General features: G+C 34.5%; 2 protein-coding genes across 4 annotated transcripts in view; both read left to right on the top strand.

Annotated features, from left to right (window-relative positions):
* The window catches only part of Ets65A (DNA-binding protein D-ETS-3), a 105,893-nt gene that overhangs the window by 12,556 nt on the left and 76,257 nt on the right, over window positions 1-17,080 (top strand). For all 3 annotated transcript variants that reach the window (XM_073075244.1, XM_073075245.1, XM_073075243.1), the window contains exon 3: window positions 1,476-1,559. In XM_073075244.1, the coding sequence (XP_072931345.1) occupies window positions 1,476-1,559 (84 nt within the window). The remainder of the gene's footprint in view (window positions 1-1,475; window positions 1,560-17,080) is intronic.
* LOC140743726 (IQ and AAA domain-containing protein 1-like) lies at window positions 8,261-11,172 on the top strand. The gene has a single exon (XM_073075242.1). The coding sequence runs from the start codon at window positions 8,405-8,407 to the stop codon at window positions 11,111-11,113; it is 2,709 nt and encodes a 902-aa protein (XP_072931343.1). The 5' UTR covers window positions 8,261-8,404; the 3' UTR covers window positions 11,114-11,172.

Here is a 17,080-nt window from a genome sequence, read left to right as displayed (position 1 = left end):
TAATGATTAGCGAAAAATGCTGAAAGGAGTTAGGAGGCCGATTTTGATAAAAACTAAAACTGCATCATTACTTTTTTAAAATGATGTTTTCCCTAGCCGGGAATCGAACGAGTTCATTTTGAAATAAAAATCCACCTCTATATTATTCCACTATTTCATAGTGTTGCTTTTAAGGATCAAAATCTGGGAAGTAATAATAAATGACAAACTAAAGGAAAAGCCTCAATTTTAAGAAAATACATATTTTTTCATATTCACTTGGCAAATAAGTTCCCGCCACTTTTCAATTTAAACATTTCGCATATTAACAATTTTTTTAGCTCAATGTTTCAAATCGTTCGAAAGCGGACGTTTTGTTCTCCAAGAATTTATATTTTTATGTCCGACTTAGTTAAGGTTATTTTGAAGACCATTATAATAGATTTAACTTGCTATGGGCGGAGTTTCGTTTAATACATATGTAAAGTTGACAATTTGCGAGAATGACTTTTTCGAGTCAAATTCGAGTGATTACTTAACAAAGAGATATTGAAAATCATATTTAACGTTGAAACGAAGTTTTAAACAACAAACAACAAGAATTTACTAATTAATCAATTACCTGTTTTTATTAAAAAATAAATCCTAAAAACGGAGGTAACTTATTTGCCAAACTATAACTTTCTCATACTAAGCCGTATGTCATGGTCATAACATCGAATAATTAATTGATTAACCAACAAATTCTTCAATGATATGACTTTGTATGTTTCTAAAGAATTATACATTAGTCATTTGTTATGTATAATCCTTAAGGATGAGTATGCCAATGTATGGAGAAATATGTATTTTCTTCAAAATTTTCCTTTTCCTTTTATTTGTCACATAACATTACTTCCCAGAATTTGATCCTTATAAGAGACACTATCAGATAGTGGAATAATATGGAGGATGTATTTTTTTCAAAATGAACTGGTTCGATTCCCGGCTAAGGAAAAATATATTTTCAAAAACGAATAATGCAGTTTTAATTTTTATCAAAATCGGCCTAGTAACTCCTTTCAGCATTTTTCGCTAATCCTTATAGTTTCGGATTTGGCCCTGAAGGCCCGTTTGAAAAATTCACCCTGTATATTAAGTATCTTATATATTTAGATACTTTATGAATAGGTAATCTTAAAGAAACAAGGTCTCTAAAAACTTTTCTTTAATTTGCTATGTTAGTCTATATGGATGTGAGTGTGAGGGTGAAATCTTTCAACCGAATTTGTCCAGTTCACCCTAAGCACACTATTAGTTGCTCCTACGCGAAATGTATATCAAATAAAAAGATGCGAAGAATACGAAACACAAAATATCATTACTAATAGCTTGGTTTAAAAGACTTTTCAATATAAACTCATTTTTAACCTTACTACTACATACGAGTACTACGTACAAACACAGCAATACTATTGAAGAAGTCCTGTAATGTTATATGTGTGATATTTTTATAGGTACGGACAAACTCTCCGGCGGAATCAGCAAGGGATATTCGACCTCGACCTTGTCAGACTCGCTGAGGGCATCAAAATGCACAGGTAAGTAACGCCCGGTATTAATCCTAACTTCCTGAGTTATATTATAAATGCGAATGTAAGTTTGTATGTTTGCTACACTTTCACGCCTACCTACTTGACTGATTTTGTAGCGACACGAAATTTTGTAGCGGTTCAGAAAGGGATGTAGAGTAAGTACCGCTCTCTAAGGAGAAATAAAAATTACGACTGTGAGCGTACCCTCAAGTAAAAGCTAGCAATATTTTGTCTACCAAAAATTGAAATTTGACTTTTTGTGCTTATCAGGAATCATTAAATTTCGATTTCTGACAGGCAAAAATGGGATAGATCGATTTTATTAATAAATGGCGTTAATATATAATTAAATTTAAAATTACTAATTGCGGTTTACACGTTAATACTTCGCCCAACTTTATGATCGACCTGAATTAAAAGAATTTTCTCAATGTTCACGTCTTCCCCAATATAAATACTCTTTCAAAAAGTAGAAAAAGGTATTTAGAAATTCTCAGATCATTTTACAAACTCATTTCGCTTCGTATAGTAGTGTAAATGTACGCAGTTTTTTCCAGGTCTGACTAATATAGAACTATCAAGTAGCTAATACTAAGATCGATATTGAATTAATCGGTATAAATAAAAATAATTGCATAGAAAACACAAAAACAGCACAATACATAAGCACGAGAACACAAGATTTTTACTTAATCATTACATAAAAGCAGGATATGCTAGAAAATACAATAATATTGGTCCTAAATTATAGTGTAAGTAAGTACTACAGCATTCTGCTTTGCATGTTCATCTTGTAATAAGACCCAATTTACTTAATAAGCCTATTACTACAAAATGGCTATTATTACTAAAACGTGACATCATTGTGACATTAAGCAATAATCGAATGTCTTGTGAGCTGTACCCTTAGTATGAGTTTTTACAAAAATTACTGTTTACGTATTTCCCATACATTTCCAATCAGTTCTGATACAGTCCGCTAGAGGCGCTGATTGGAAACGTATGGGCAAATGCGTAAACAAAAACATTTTTGTAAAAACGTAAAACTCATACTAAGAGTACTGATACCATACTGTTGAGCTATCATTCTATGAGTATATACTCATATGTGTATTCATTATATTTCATCCCTACTGGGAACAGCTCTCATCTCAAAATGAGAAGGTCCCCCGCTTTGGCAACTACATAGTACGGTCTAATACCTTCTGGGAACTTCTTTTAAAAAATGTATACATCTGTTATACAGGATGTTTATCACTGTTAAAGCAAGTGATAATTATTATTTTATTACACGCATAACTTTGAAATATCAGAGATGCCTGAAACTTAAACCTGGAATCCCACGATTGATATGCCGCGGTTCAACCACTAAGCTTCATCTTAAATCGCTGTTTAGCTATGAGTACGTTATTAATGTTTTTAAAATAAATTAGTACCAAAAATTACCTATCATTTTTAAAATCATTTGAAGTTCTTTATGTTTTAGATAGAATTCTGGTTCTAACACAAGCTTGTACCAAACAGATAAGAAAAAAAAAAGATAAAAAATTGTAAAAAAGAAAATTGTTTTCGAATATAATATAAAGCTGGCTATTCACACGTAAGGCTAACATCCGGCCAATCCGTCATCATTTCTAGAACATCTCATCCGACCTTCGGTTCAACAGACTGAATTAAAGCAGAGGAAATGCAAGTTGTGACGTTGGTATAATGCACCGGTTGCTGCCCATTATGGTTTACAGTGCACTCGGTGTAATATGATAATACTTTAATAGAAGTCTTTGTCGGTGTCCGGTAGTCGAGTATGTTCATCTTTTATATGCCAATGGATTCTTTATACGACAATTATGGCATATTGTTGGCCAATGAGCAAACGGGGAAAGAGCAGCGAAAAGGCACCGAAAATGATATGTCCTTAGTTGCGCTGGCTTTCAATTGGATTTATAATCAAGTAAGCAGTTTGCTCCGGTGGTTTGACGAATGAACCAGCCAATGGGTTCAATGTTGCAAAATGTACCAATTTTGTGTGAACGTTGTCAGGAACTTAGTTTATTAAAAAATGTTCGACAATAAATTTTACTCCTACCTAGCTGGGAAAAAGCATGACAGTGCTACAGACTGTCTCAAAGATTAAAATACATACCTAGTAATGTAACGCTTTCCCGATTCAAGCTATTGGGTCAATTAACTAAACGCGAAGTGATCCCTAATCTAGTTTACAGAAGAATTCCTCTGATTTTATGAATGTTCGTTTGTTCAGTAAACATAACAGCTAAATCTAATTATACAGGAGGCTGTATCATGACGTACAGTTCCGTCCAATTATTTATTCGCGAGGGCTCCCATCACCCCCTTTTGGTTATCTCGTGATGACGTCACGCTGATTAATGGGACACGCCCCACCGGTTTGCAGCACCATAATCTATAACCAGTCTTCTATTGAGACAGGATTTTACTATATTTGTATGTTAAGTCTAACATTGAGACTAAGACAGAGACTTAATTTGCAGTTAGTAGAAAGAAGAAAAAGAAAGGAGTACAATTTAAATAATATGATATCTAGACAAGCGAAGAGTGCCAACTTGCGAAGAACTTGTATTGATAATATTTGTATCAACGAATCATTAATTGCACTTTGGTTTTGGTATTATATTGTAATGGTGAAACAGTAGTTTTGCAATTTCAATTACAAGTAGCAGTAGCCACTGCTATTTTTAATGAATAAACATAATGATTGGTGCTTGGTAATTTTGGAAATACTATGTGGGCATATGGTCACTTTCTACCACTGTTCTTCTAGTACAAGTTTTATGTATTACACATACGGTACAGACTCTAATATTATTCCATACAGTAAATATAGATTAAGATCAAAGATTAAAAGAAAATGGATAAAACTATATGGAGACATACACTAAAAATTGCAGCCACCGCTTAAATCTCTTATAAAAGTTTAAGTGGGCGAGTTGAAGCGTAAACTCAAAGAACCCGTTGGGCAATTAAAAGTTGGACAGATCAAAGGCACGATCATTTCGCCTGGTGACGCGATTAAATTCACCTCTCACAATGTACAATGTCAGAAATGGTTGAACGAATGAATGATTCTTCATTGAAGGAGATTAATGACGAAATGTAGTTACTGCAACTACTAATTTGTTAAATACAAGTTGTGTTTGTTATTTGAAAGCGAATATTTCTTACTATTGCGTACAAGAGCGGTTTAAAATTATTTGTGGTTCGACTCTGGCGGCACACCGCCACACCAATTTCTGCCTCATAACAGCAGTGTTAAGCGCTGCTGTGTTCTGGTTTGAAGGGTGTGGTAAGGGTGACATACTTTTCCGAGGCGTTCTAGCTTAGTCCCTGAGGACTCCTGAGAGTAGCGGCGGATCTTTGGCTGACCTCAGGTAGGAAAATCTAATGCTATCTGGGGTTGATTACAGATGTCCATGGGCGGCAGTAGTCACTTACCATCAAGTGGACTGCATGCTCGTCTGCTAGTGCTATATTATAAAAAATACTATGTTTCTGAATTCATAACTGTAAGAAGCAAATATATAATTTTATACACCAAACATAAAAATCTGTTTAAAATAATACCTGTCGGATATACTTTTGTTTCTGTAAATTTTCCTGCAAAGTCAACATTCATTCATATAACTTTCAACATTCATGTAAAACTTGCCTTAATACAACCCTCAGGCACGCATAGCAAAAAACGCAATGCAAAATAATCGCGTTGGTCGTTTCGACCTTAACTAAGCCGTAACTAAATTCCGGCACGCGTCATCACATGTTTCTCAGTAATTAAGAGCTCGACTCGAGTAAACCATGTAAGTAAGTGTGGGTACCCCTTACTGTATTTTATTATTGAAGTAGTAAACGGATATATTAACTACATACAACAATGATAAGGTATCTTATACCCGTTTGAAGCCAACATGAGACTGAAATTTACTCATCTCTTTTTAACTTGAGCATACTAATATACTTAATAACTAAATTATTATTTGCACATAATTTTAGATTATGACAGCTGTTACGTTTAATGTTATTATTTATAAAAATAAATAGATTTTTAACTTCAATCGGCTTTTAGATATCAAGATAATTAGTAGCGATCAATATAATTTCCAAATAAAATATTTTTGAAACGTCGAGTGTTGTTGATATTGTATATTATTGTTGTTGTTGAAAGGATGATTTTACAACCACGAAATGAACAAATATAATAAACTCATTAGGACAGTGTGTGCGGGCTAATATTTAATAACAAACACTCGAACGCAGATTATAATAATGTTCAAATAAACACCATTCAATTTAGAGTACCGAGATAAGGGTCTAATCGACCCTATGCGTACCGAATCGCGCGTGGTGCGTTCTCAGTGAATGTTCCCAAATTTGCGGTGACAAGCGTGAATCGTACTGATTTTTTCTCATGCGGATACAAAAGATACCACTGTTATTTTAGGGTTGGGTTAACTTACTAATTGCTGTGTTCACTTCCTTTGATATTTTTTATTTATATTTGAAAAAAAAAAACACGTGCAACTTTTTATTTACCTTTATTTATAATGTGAAGTGAAATGCATAATAATTATGATCTTATCATATTTCACATTATAACTTACATGAGATATTTGTTAATATTATTATAATGTAGTATTTTAGGTTAAAAGTTTTATACAGAGTATTAATATGTTGATAGTTGTTTCAAATAATTATTTATAGTTATCCAATTTACTTCGCAACAAAATAACAGTAAAAATCAAACCATTGCTATTACGAGATAATTTCACAAAATCAAATTGCCGATCGACCCCCGACTTACAAGTCCATTGAACAGTCAATCATTCTGCCATTTTGTTCCGGATCGTACTCCGCTCTTGCACTAAATAGCTGGGTGGTGGCGGGTGAATTTGTCACGGTACCGATTAACCATGCCCTCTCGATTTAATGAGGGAACGTGAGAAATTTTCGCGATAAAATGCAGTTTAAAAATAATACTCGTATAGTATCTATTCTTTCAAGTTTCAGCTTTGTGCTTTTAAATCAATGCGAGATATTAACAGATTAGTATAATGTTCCATGGTGCTTGTTCTCTGTATTTTTTCCAGTTCATTTTTATTTTATTGATTAAGAAATTGTTACAAATCTTGTTGACGATGAGAACGTAATACTTAATAAACTTTAAAATGTTGATCACCTTTTTTAGTTATTTGATATTACGATCCTTTATTTAATAGTTTGTCGGGACCAATCTCTAAAACAAATTAAAATTATTTATTTTCCATTGACCTTTGCTGGTATAAACATGTATTTATTTTATATTTAATAATAAATTACACGGGAACCCCAAGGTAAAAAAAAATAGTGTAGCTCCATAAAACTATACGAAACTATTAATATGTAAACTAGCCGATCTAAGTGAGCAAACGTTCACAAACTAACCGTTCTGATCCTTTAATTCCACCCCTAACAAGTTTTATTGGCCGAGACAGAGTTAACAAAATTAATGGCTTAAATTTCTGCACCCGTAATGAATACAGAGGGATTGTGAATAAATCATTGTTACGTTGCATTTCGGACGACGCTGTTTGCTTTGCGGTATTAAATCACGGAAGATAGCGATAGCGGTAGCTTATAAAATTTATCGGCGAAATAGGCTTTTTCGATTGGCGTATAAGCACCGTGACTTTAACTGGTCTATAATTAAATTACAAATTTTAAATTTATAGACAGCAATAAAAAAATATTTCTAGTTACTTATACAAAATACTACCATTACGTATACAAAATAAGATATTATACAATTAAAACTAAAGAACACTTCATTGGGTTTTAAATAAAATATTATGTATTACTCTACTTAGTAAAACATATACTGTAATAATAGAAATATTTCACTGCACTAATAAATAATTGTATCACATTTTGGTCAATCCTAAAATGGAAACTAAAAACATAAAATTAATTAATAAAAATCATGTGTGGCCAATTGTCTTATACTCGTACTCATATTAACTAGTAGTCGACCTTAGCCGGTCCTCCACTGTGATATCTTATTTATTTGTGGAAAAAACGCTAGCGTCTCCGCTATCTCTCGTGCCTTAACGTATTATGAACGGCACGCGTCGTGCACCGGAAGCAGCCGACGAACGCGTGCGCCGATCCAACTCAATGGAACGTACGGAGGCGCACTTGAAACATTTTTATTGTGCGTCGGGGGTTGAGCGATCTTTGTCGTTGATCCCCCGTAACTTGGATTCCTAGCGCCTTAATTAGGAAAGAGCGTAAAAATTTGGAAGGTCCTTTGTAACTTTGTCATGTGCATCAAGAAAAAACGGGTAAAACAAATGTTACCCATCATTTTACAGCATCACATTATGTTCAGTGAGAATTTTTTACGGAATTTAATACGTACGGTACACATTCATCGAGAGGTAATGGGAGTCTAGCATCTATGGCCAACCCCAGATATGAATCTATTCTAATGTGGGGTTGATCACAGGTGTCTTTTGATTTGATTGCTCTAACGATATTAACTCCGCTTTATTTATCTATATTATGAAATACCATACGAAGTAAATATAGTAAATAAAATATGTCACATACAAATCTGTCTCGGCGAATGTGTACTGCTGGCATAAGAACAGAGTATTATGTGTCGATAAAATATACTTCTTGGTAAATAATGACACACCATAAAACATACAAAAATAAAAACTATAATGTCTCTTGTCATTATAGTTTTATGTGTTTCTTAGTTTTACTTTATTTATTTATTTTTCTTAGTTATTCTTTATAATTCTAATTTCTATTAAGCCACATGACGCTATTAAGTCACAATGTCGAATAAAGATTATTATGAAAGGTGGCTCAAAATTAAAGAGCAAATGAAACAAACTTTGGCCGAAGATGAGCGCGTTCAGGAATTGGCTACGGGTTTTATTGGTATCAAACCACAGGCAACTGCTGTAGAGATAGTAGCAAGAGTATACTGCAAATATTGTGAGATATATAATAAACTCTGTGACTGCTATGACCAAATGGAGCAAGTACAAAGGCGACCTTTTATTAAAAAAATAATTGATGCCGTTACATGCCGATTACTTGAACTTAAAATGACACTAGAAGAAGTAGAAGTTTTCGAGTTTACATATCCAGAAAATGCGTTACAACAAATGTTAATAGTTCCGCAGGATGTACAGGTTTTATGTCCTTTTTTCTATCCTTTCGAAATACGGCAAGCTGAAATGCAGTACATAATAGATGAAATTCTGTCTGGGAATAGACTTGGTGATCCTACACCTACACCTTCCGAAATTGAACGACGAGAAGAAGAGCGATTAGAAGAAGAAAACAGGAAACGAGAGGAGAAAGAGGCCGAAGTAAAAAGAAGATTGGCAATGGGCGAAGAACTTTCGGTGTCTGAAGATTCAGTACATCTATCACCTGAGGAATTAGAAGAAATAAGACTTAAAGAAGAATATGAGCGACATATTTTCAACATACAACGTATGGAGCGATCGCGAATGGTTACAAGAGAAAATACGCACAAATTTAATAAAGATGCTAATTTATATTTGGAACTGGCGGGCCTTAAAGCACCACAAGCACCTGAACCACTAAGAATAAAAGCTGCCTCATTCATACAAAGAATATACAGGAAATTCATGAAAATCAAACGGTCACAAGTTCGAGATCGTTGCCTGAAGACTAAATTAGGCATGATAATACCTTCTTGGTCACCTCCATCAGCTAAAATTCAATTGGAAAAAGTTAAGGAAGATCGCCGAAATTATAGACGTAACTATTACGAAAAATGGATTCAAGCAAATTTAAAGGAAAAAAGCAGGGTATTGAAATTAAGGGAAGGTGATATCATGGAAGACATTTCTTCTGAAATCAGACAATGGTTGCAAGAATGGTACAATGAAGTTCGCCTATTCGATGAATTTCCCTGGCCTGAAGAAGGCGGTTCAATTTTAATTGTTCAAGGGGAAACGTTTACAATCGAAGAATATGTAGAATGGAAATTAGCTGAAGAAAAGAGACTTAAAGCTGAAGCTGGTAGTCCTAAAAGTAAAGAGCAAATAAAAGCAGAGAAAATAGCAGCACGTCAGGAAAAGAAAAGATTAGAAGACGAAGCAAAAATTAAAGAAGCGAAAAGATTACTCGATTACAAAAAATCTCGTCTTAACCCTGACAATGACCCAGGTATTTATCTGACTATTGGTAAAAATTTAGACCGCTTAATAGAAGCATGGAAAAATTATCAAACACAGTGGAAAAGTATAGATTCACCCGATGCCCCACTTAATGCAATAAAAGGTTACATTATGCAACTTGTAACTGAAGATGCTTACCAGGATGTACAGTTACAGCTTAGACCTATTGTTGACGAAATGATGCGATTAGAATTGAATCTATTAAAGAATTCTCTAAAAGCAGATTATCTAGCAGCGGGAATTTCTAAGCCGCCACAGAGTAAAAAACGTAAAAAACCGAGGAAACCAAAAGCACCCAGGTCAGATAAGATGAGCCCGGCCGCAATGTTCCAGATATTGGCTGACAATGGTATAGTAAGAAAATATCCACATACAACTCTAGATGACTATTGGGGAGACCAAAACTACGCTGCAGCCGACACGAGAGCCGTTTTATGGACGCCATCATTTCCCCCACCTTGTATAGGTGACGTTCGAGAACAAGTGAGAGTTCGTTGTGTCTTAACTCTAGGATCTTCTTGTCCAAATGCAGTAAGATCGCAGTTACTCGTTGGCCCTAAAGGAGCTGGGAAAAGAACTCTAGTGTATGCAATAGCCACTGAAACTAATTCAATATTAATAGACTTATCACCTATGAATATTTTTGACAAATTTCCTGGACCTAAGAACATGAAAACTATGTTTCAACTTGTGAACAGAGTGAGTCGTTTAATGCAGCCAACAGTGATATTAGTCGATAACGCAGACAAAGTTTTTTATAAGAAGGTACCGAAAGAAGAGAAAATGTTCGACCCTACTAGATTGCAAAAGGACTTTTTCAAGGAACTTATCAAACCAATACAGGCGAGCGAAGATAAAATTTTGATCTTAGGAACGGCCTCTGAGCCATGGTTAGCGAAAAATCCTCAAATGTACAAAGTTTTTCCTTCGCTTATTCTAATACCACGCACAGACTACGGGAGTATATCATATATCTTGACGAAAATGTTAATGAAATATCATGGAATGAATCGTGAGTTCAATGTACACAGTGTTGCTCAAATACTGAGAGGTTACGACATAAATACAATAAAGAAGGCTGTTAACAATTTAATGAATGGAAAGCGTGTAGCACAGCTTGCGTATAAGCCTTTACAACCTTTAGAAGTTGTTTCAGCTGTGTTGGAGTATGAGGGAGGAAAATATACTGACGTCGAAGATTACGACATGTTCCAACAGTGGTATCTGTCCTACTCGCCGTGGGGTCAAAAGTATCTGGACTACATGGTAATGCTAGAATCTCAGTACGTCTACAAATTGAAAGCGGAAAAGAAAAAGAAGGGGTGATTTTATGTTCCCACTCATTATTATATTTCTCTATATTCAAAATATAAAGCTACGTAATTTATTAATCTTTTGATTATACTATAGATTAATCTACCATTTTCGTACATTTCGTCAGAATTATTTCTATAAAAATGTAAACTTATATTTTTTGTTTGTTTTATGTAATTTATGTTGAGTTGACGGGCTATCACTTGAACTATATTGGAGTACAACATAATTAAAACGAACATAAGAATATCTTAAATCCCTAGAATTCTATTAATTCCTAAACTATGTTCCCACCGGAAACTTGCATATTATATTATTTTTCTCATAATAACGACATCTACAAATCTACTGTGACACTACACCAAGTCATAAATATGTAACCGATACCAAAGGGGCTACGCCCGAAGGGTGCTAGCAACCCTCTTGCTTAGCTAATAGTTCTTTGTGATTCCAAGAGATGGCGCTTATTACGATGTATACGAGATATGAAACCTCAACATCATCAAAAAACATCAACTAGATGGCGATGTTCTACACAAATATACTACATATAAATTTAAAAAAACGATTTAATAATAATCATCATCCATAAACATTTAATTATGTCTCTACGTATCGCTACAAATCAACATAATTGATTCGGCTGATTATATAGATGAAGATATTCAAGCTTGAATCCCGGATGCCCACCCGAGAATTTCCGAAAGTTTGTTTTATTTATAGTAAATGGCTATGAATTGCTGAAATTGGATTACAGCACAATGTTCAATAGTTTTCGGTTATTTTTATGAATTCTTGTTCACATCTTAAGCAGGTAGAACAAATAATTGAACCAAACATTGTATTAAAACCTAAGGTTTAAACTTTGAATGCGTACAAAAGCAAGTCTAATCACATTATCAGCTACTAGATTAGCGGTAGGAAGATATAAAGGGTCCATTGTAGTCGGGCGGGCGGAAACACCCTGGCCCCTTTCCTAGCGGAAATGGCGGCGGGGAGCGGAGACAGCCGCGTCCGGTTAGGTGAATCCAGTGGGTGCAGCCGAAATACCCATTGTTGAAGGACCTGGACGACCTAGTTTTGGGTACAAATAGGTGATGAAATGCTTGGAATTTGCCTGAATATCATTATTTTAAAATTTGCACAATGCATTCATAGAATGAATGTTAACTTAAACTTTGCAGGCATTGTCAGAAAATAACAATAGCTGCTCAACAAATTGCAATATACCTACGTAATAGTAAAAGATCTGAATTAGGGATGTCATGCATTTAATGGATAAAGCCTATTTATTTGGTCTGGCTAATAAATCCAGGCTATGATTAAATAAAAAAGAACAAAAATAGTAACTTTAAAAATGTATGAAAAACAAATGTATTATAGTTTGTCATCAATCAATACTTTCAAGAGTTCCCATAGAGCGACACTGACGGATTGCGTAATAATACAGGATTCAATTTCAAAAAGATACGTTATTGTATTATTAAGTTATCTGTACCCTTACCAGGAGTTTTTACGTTTCGACAAATATGCCTGTTTTGGTATTTGTTTACGTATTTGCCCATACAAATTCCAATCAGCGCCCCTAGCGGATTGTGTCAGAACTAGAAAAATCTTATGGTAATGGTACTGTTAGTCGCTTTTAAGGATGAAACTCTACGAAGTAAGAATAGATATATATGTAAACTAAAGGATATAACTTTTTTTTAAGAAACTACATAAAACATATTTTAATAATTTCCCATTATTAAATAGTTTAACATTGGTTCTACAATAAAAGATTATAGAACCAAAGTTGCACCCCTTATTAAAAATGGAAGCTGAGAAAACAGGGCCTCCAGGGACCCCACAAACTTGGATGTAGCTTCCCCAAACCTTTTATGGACATCCAATAAATAAAATTGCGTCCTCTGAATTTTGCACACTAACCAACACTTGTAACATTAAGGACCAACATTTGTAACATTTTAACGAACTGACATACCTCAATAACATCTTCAGTGGGCGGCGCTTTGTATGAACATTCTTAATAATTTTATTCACACGAAACAAGAACAACAAACAAACACTGTCAACACTCAGGACCGCACACTACGATTTCCTGTATCGTGGTTGCCATGGACACACACAAAGACGAATACACAAACACCCAGACCCATTACAGACATCTAAATTCATCATTCTGTCTGACCGGGGATCGATCCCGGTACCCGTTGGGCGTTAGAACGGTATGGCGATCGCTCTGCCATGCGGGTCGTCAACACATTTTGTGATCCAAATCCATTAACAATGTAATTGATACCGATTACTTTACACTCACAACAACGATACTAGCGAAACCGTTCATGATAAGCCAACCACTCTATCGACTCCTGTGAGATGTTACAAAAGCCATCTTCATTACTTACAAGTGGATTGAGTAGGAATATCTGAATTTTGCTTTTACACTTCACACTTTTACTGGTCACAAACGAAATTACATAAACTTGGCCCTGAAGTTTAGTCGCAGTGAATAGTCGTATTTATTCGCGCCACATTCAATTCGATGTTAAACTATACACTCGTAACATAAAATGTAAAAACCGACTTTTTAAAAGTTTGCATTTGTCCCTCCCACAATTTAAACGAATCATGTCGTGACAAAGAATGAGACATACACATATACTTACGCTCGAAAACCATTACGATATGAATCGGAAACACTAACAAAAAATACTAACAAAAAACGGGATTACCACAACGCGACTGCAAGTTGCTGTAGCGATACACAATCACACATAACCGCAGCTCGCTTACTGTCTGCCGGCGCCATTTGTTAGAGTTGTGGATAATTACGTACCTAACTTTTACCAAAATTACACCAAATATCATTATTGTTTAAAAAAATCTTTTGTCGAAGTATGTAATTATTAATATTTAAAACTATTGAAAAACCTTATGTTCGTTTTGAATTATATTTTACGATAATAATATAATCTGTCATATATTATAAAGGATTATAACAATCAATATCGAAGTTAATTAGCATGTTATTATCGTTGTTGCACATCTGCTAGGCGTACCGCGGCAGTTCGTTTTTAGGGTTCAGTACCCTTACCATGAGTTTTTACGTTTTGACAAATATGACTGTTTTGGTATTTGTTTGCGTATTTGTCCATACAATTTCCAATCAGCGCCCCTAGCGGATTATATCATAACTTGGAAATTATATGGGCCAATAGGTAAACAAATACCAAAACAGTCATATTTGTCAAAACGTAAAAACTCATGGTAAGGGTACAGTGCGCAAAGCGTAAAAACGAAACCCTACTAGGCCTTCGATGTCTATGTGTCTGACAGGACTCTATTCTTTGATACGTAACGGATTGGACTTAATGTTTTTATAGCGTGTATTATTATAATCGTAAAAACAAAAAGCCCACAAAATAAACAGGTATTTTTTGCTACTTTTGTGCTAACTTTTAACCGATTCGAAGAAACTTTGTTTTTAGTTTAATTAGTTTAATTTAACAAGTACAAAAAATAGCGGTACCGAACCCACCATGTTTGGATTGGACTCATTTTCTTATATTATCGGCCTATTATATTATATTATTCTTCTATTACCAATAAGTATAAAACACTGTGATAAATCACATTTTGGTATCTTTGCTAAACTTTAAACGTTTGATATAGATATATGTGAAGCGACAGTGTAATTGGCATTGGAGAGGGGAGACAATATCATTGTGTTCGGTTAGTTCGATCGAGTGAAGGATGCATACACTATTATTAAGTGACCTAGACGACCTAGATTTGTCTCTACGGATGGAGTGCACAGTAACCAAGTTCGTAATCTTCAGACAATTCAAGCATAGAGGTCAGTAGTGCGTCTATCATACGACATAATGATTTGTATAAAGAAAGTAGGCAAATCTTATTCTACTGTTTCTACAGTTTTATCTAGTACGAGTTTTGCCCGCGGCTTCGCTCGCGTTACTAATATTTTCATCCCCTATTTTATCCCCTTGGGGGTAGAGTTTATCAAAATCCTTTCTTAGCAGATTCCAACGTCATAACATTTACCTGCAGACCAAATTTCAGCACGATCCGTCCAGTGGTTTGGGCTGTGCGTTGATAGATCACTATGTCAGTCAGTCACCTTTGAGTTATATATATTTAGATTTTGACGTGACAACGTCTTATAATTCGATGGAGCCGGCTGCACGCACCAAAAAACATGACTCATGCGGCGTTACCTCGCACTGAGGCGTTCCATTTAATACTTGAAGTGCAAGCGAGAGCGCGGAACGAGCGACAAAGAGGCACAATCGGCCTCCGCGTTCGGCAGCGTTCAACATCTGTCTCTCTCCTACTTGAGTGAGCGATGCGTCCGCGTGGACAGCTGCTATAAAATAATACATATACATCATAGATATACTACTAATAAAGATGTAGATAGGTTACTAACAAAACAATCGGCGCTTGTTGGTGGCACTAATCGCGAGAAATGCACACTACTTTACAAATATTATATTTAAACAATAAACTAATAAATAGTCAAGAGGAGCAAGTAGGACGGCACGTCTAACTGAATTTGCAAAAAAGGGATAAACATATAACTTTATACGTGACAGTCATGATGACTATTCGTCAAAGATAAGTTTGAGTCAGATGCGTCTATATGAATTAATTGTAGAGTTACCTATAATGGGCTTGGTACAGGGAGAATAAATTCCTATATTAATTAATTTAATATAGTATTTCGGTGCGTGTCACTGTGTGTATGTTGCATGGAATGGAGACGAGAGGTATTCAAGAGTGTTTTATGATTACCTACTAGTATGAATTTTTGAATGCAGGTAAATTAAAAATATAATATTTTTGTAAGATTTAATTATCATCGTCTATGAAATGTTCAAAACAAATCCGACTCCAATAATTTGGACGCCAATAGTCTTCCCTTGTTTGCTTGCGAACAATGTCCAACCACTTTAGTTGCCCTATTTCATTTAATCATCTATTTCATTTCTAAAACATACACAAACATACAAACACTACACAGAAACAGTATTAAACAAATATCGACTTAAATATCAAATTAATAAATATAATAATACTTTCAAATTAGTAAATAATGTGTGTAGTTTCTTACGGTACAGATAACCATAATGTACCTTCTGGACCATCTGTTAATTTAATGTATGATACAAGCTTACCCATAATTTATAAAACTTCTTTTTTACACTTAGTAATTTGCCCATACTTTTATTCGCTCTATTATCTGTGACATATGTGACATTTACTTACATTAAATTTAATTTGTATTATTGAAAAATCCATAATAACTTATTGCAATTGAAATACTTACGAATAATAAGTGATTCCACCACCTTTGGTAATTTTTCCGCTGTAGTACGTGCAAAATCTCATAACATAAGACTGCATTTTTAATTGTTTTTCAACACAGACAGAAACAACCATTCTGAGAGGCAAGCGGCCCGTGAATAAGTTAAATATAAGTGAATAAGTGAATAAATTTCGAACGTGTATGACTTATCTACGTCTTTATTAATAGCGTATCTATGATATACATGTTTTCGTCAAGTATGAAGTGCAGTGAAAAGTGAATGTGGTGTCAATTGTTTATAACAACGATAATTGAAAATAATAATTTTCTTATGATGTTGTCACGTTCAACTATCGTCAGTAAACCGACTTTACAGACAACCGATGTTTTTTTTTAAATTATAACATGTATCATGATACCAATTTAATCGGTACAAATAAAATACTCAGTTTGGTACATTGAGGTATACTTTCAGTATCTAGTTAAAATACTTTAGGTTGTTAAAATAAACTTTAAAACAAAGCTTACCTATGTTTGTGCGATTTATACATGTTTGGTGAACGTCAACTACCTAAACGCAATATCCTACAATGTGTGTGAAAGATGTAACTAACGAGTGTAAACTCAGACTATCCATACTATTGACGACG

This window comes from Epargyreus clarus, unplaced genomic scaffold (assembly GCF_041222505.1).
Source record: "Epargyreus clarus isolate Ecla_fem2 unplaced genomic scaffold, WU_Ecla_fem_2.2 ptg000007l, whole genome shotgun sequence".
Classification (NCBI taxonomy): domain Eukaryota; kingdom Metazoa; phylum Arthropoda; class Insecta; order Lepidoptera; family Hesperiidae; genus Epargyreus; species Epargyreus clarus.
Note: the sequence above shows the minus strand (reverse complement) of the source record. Positions and strands in the feature narration are given on the sequence as shown.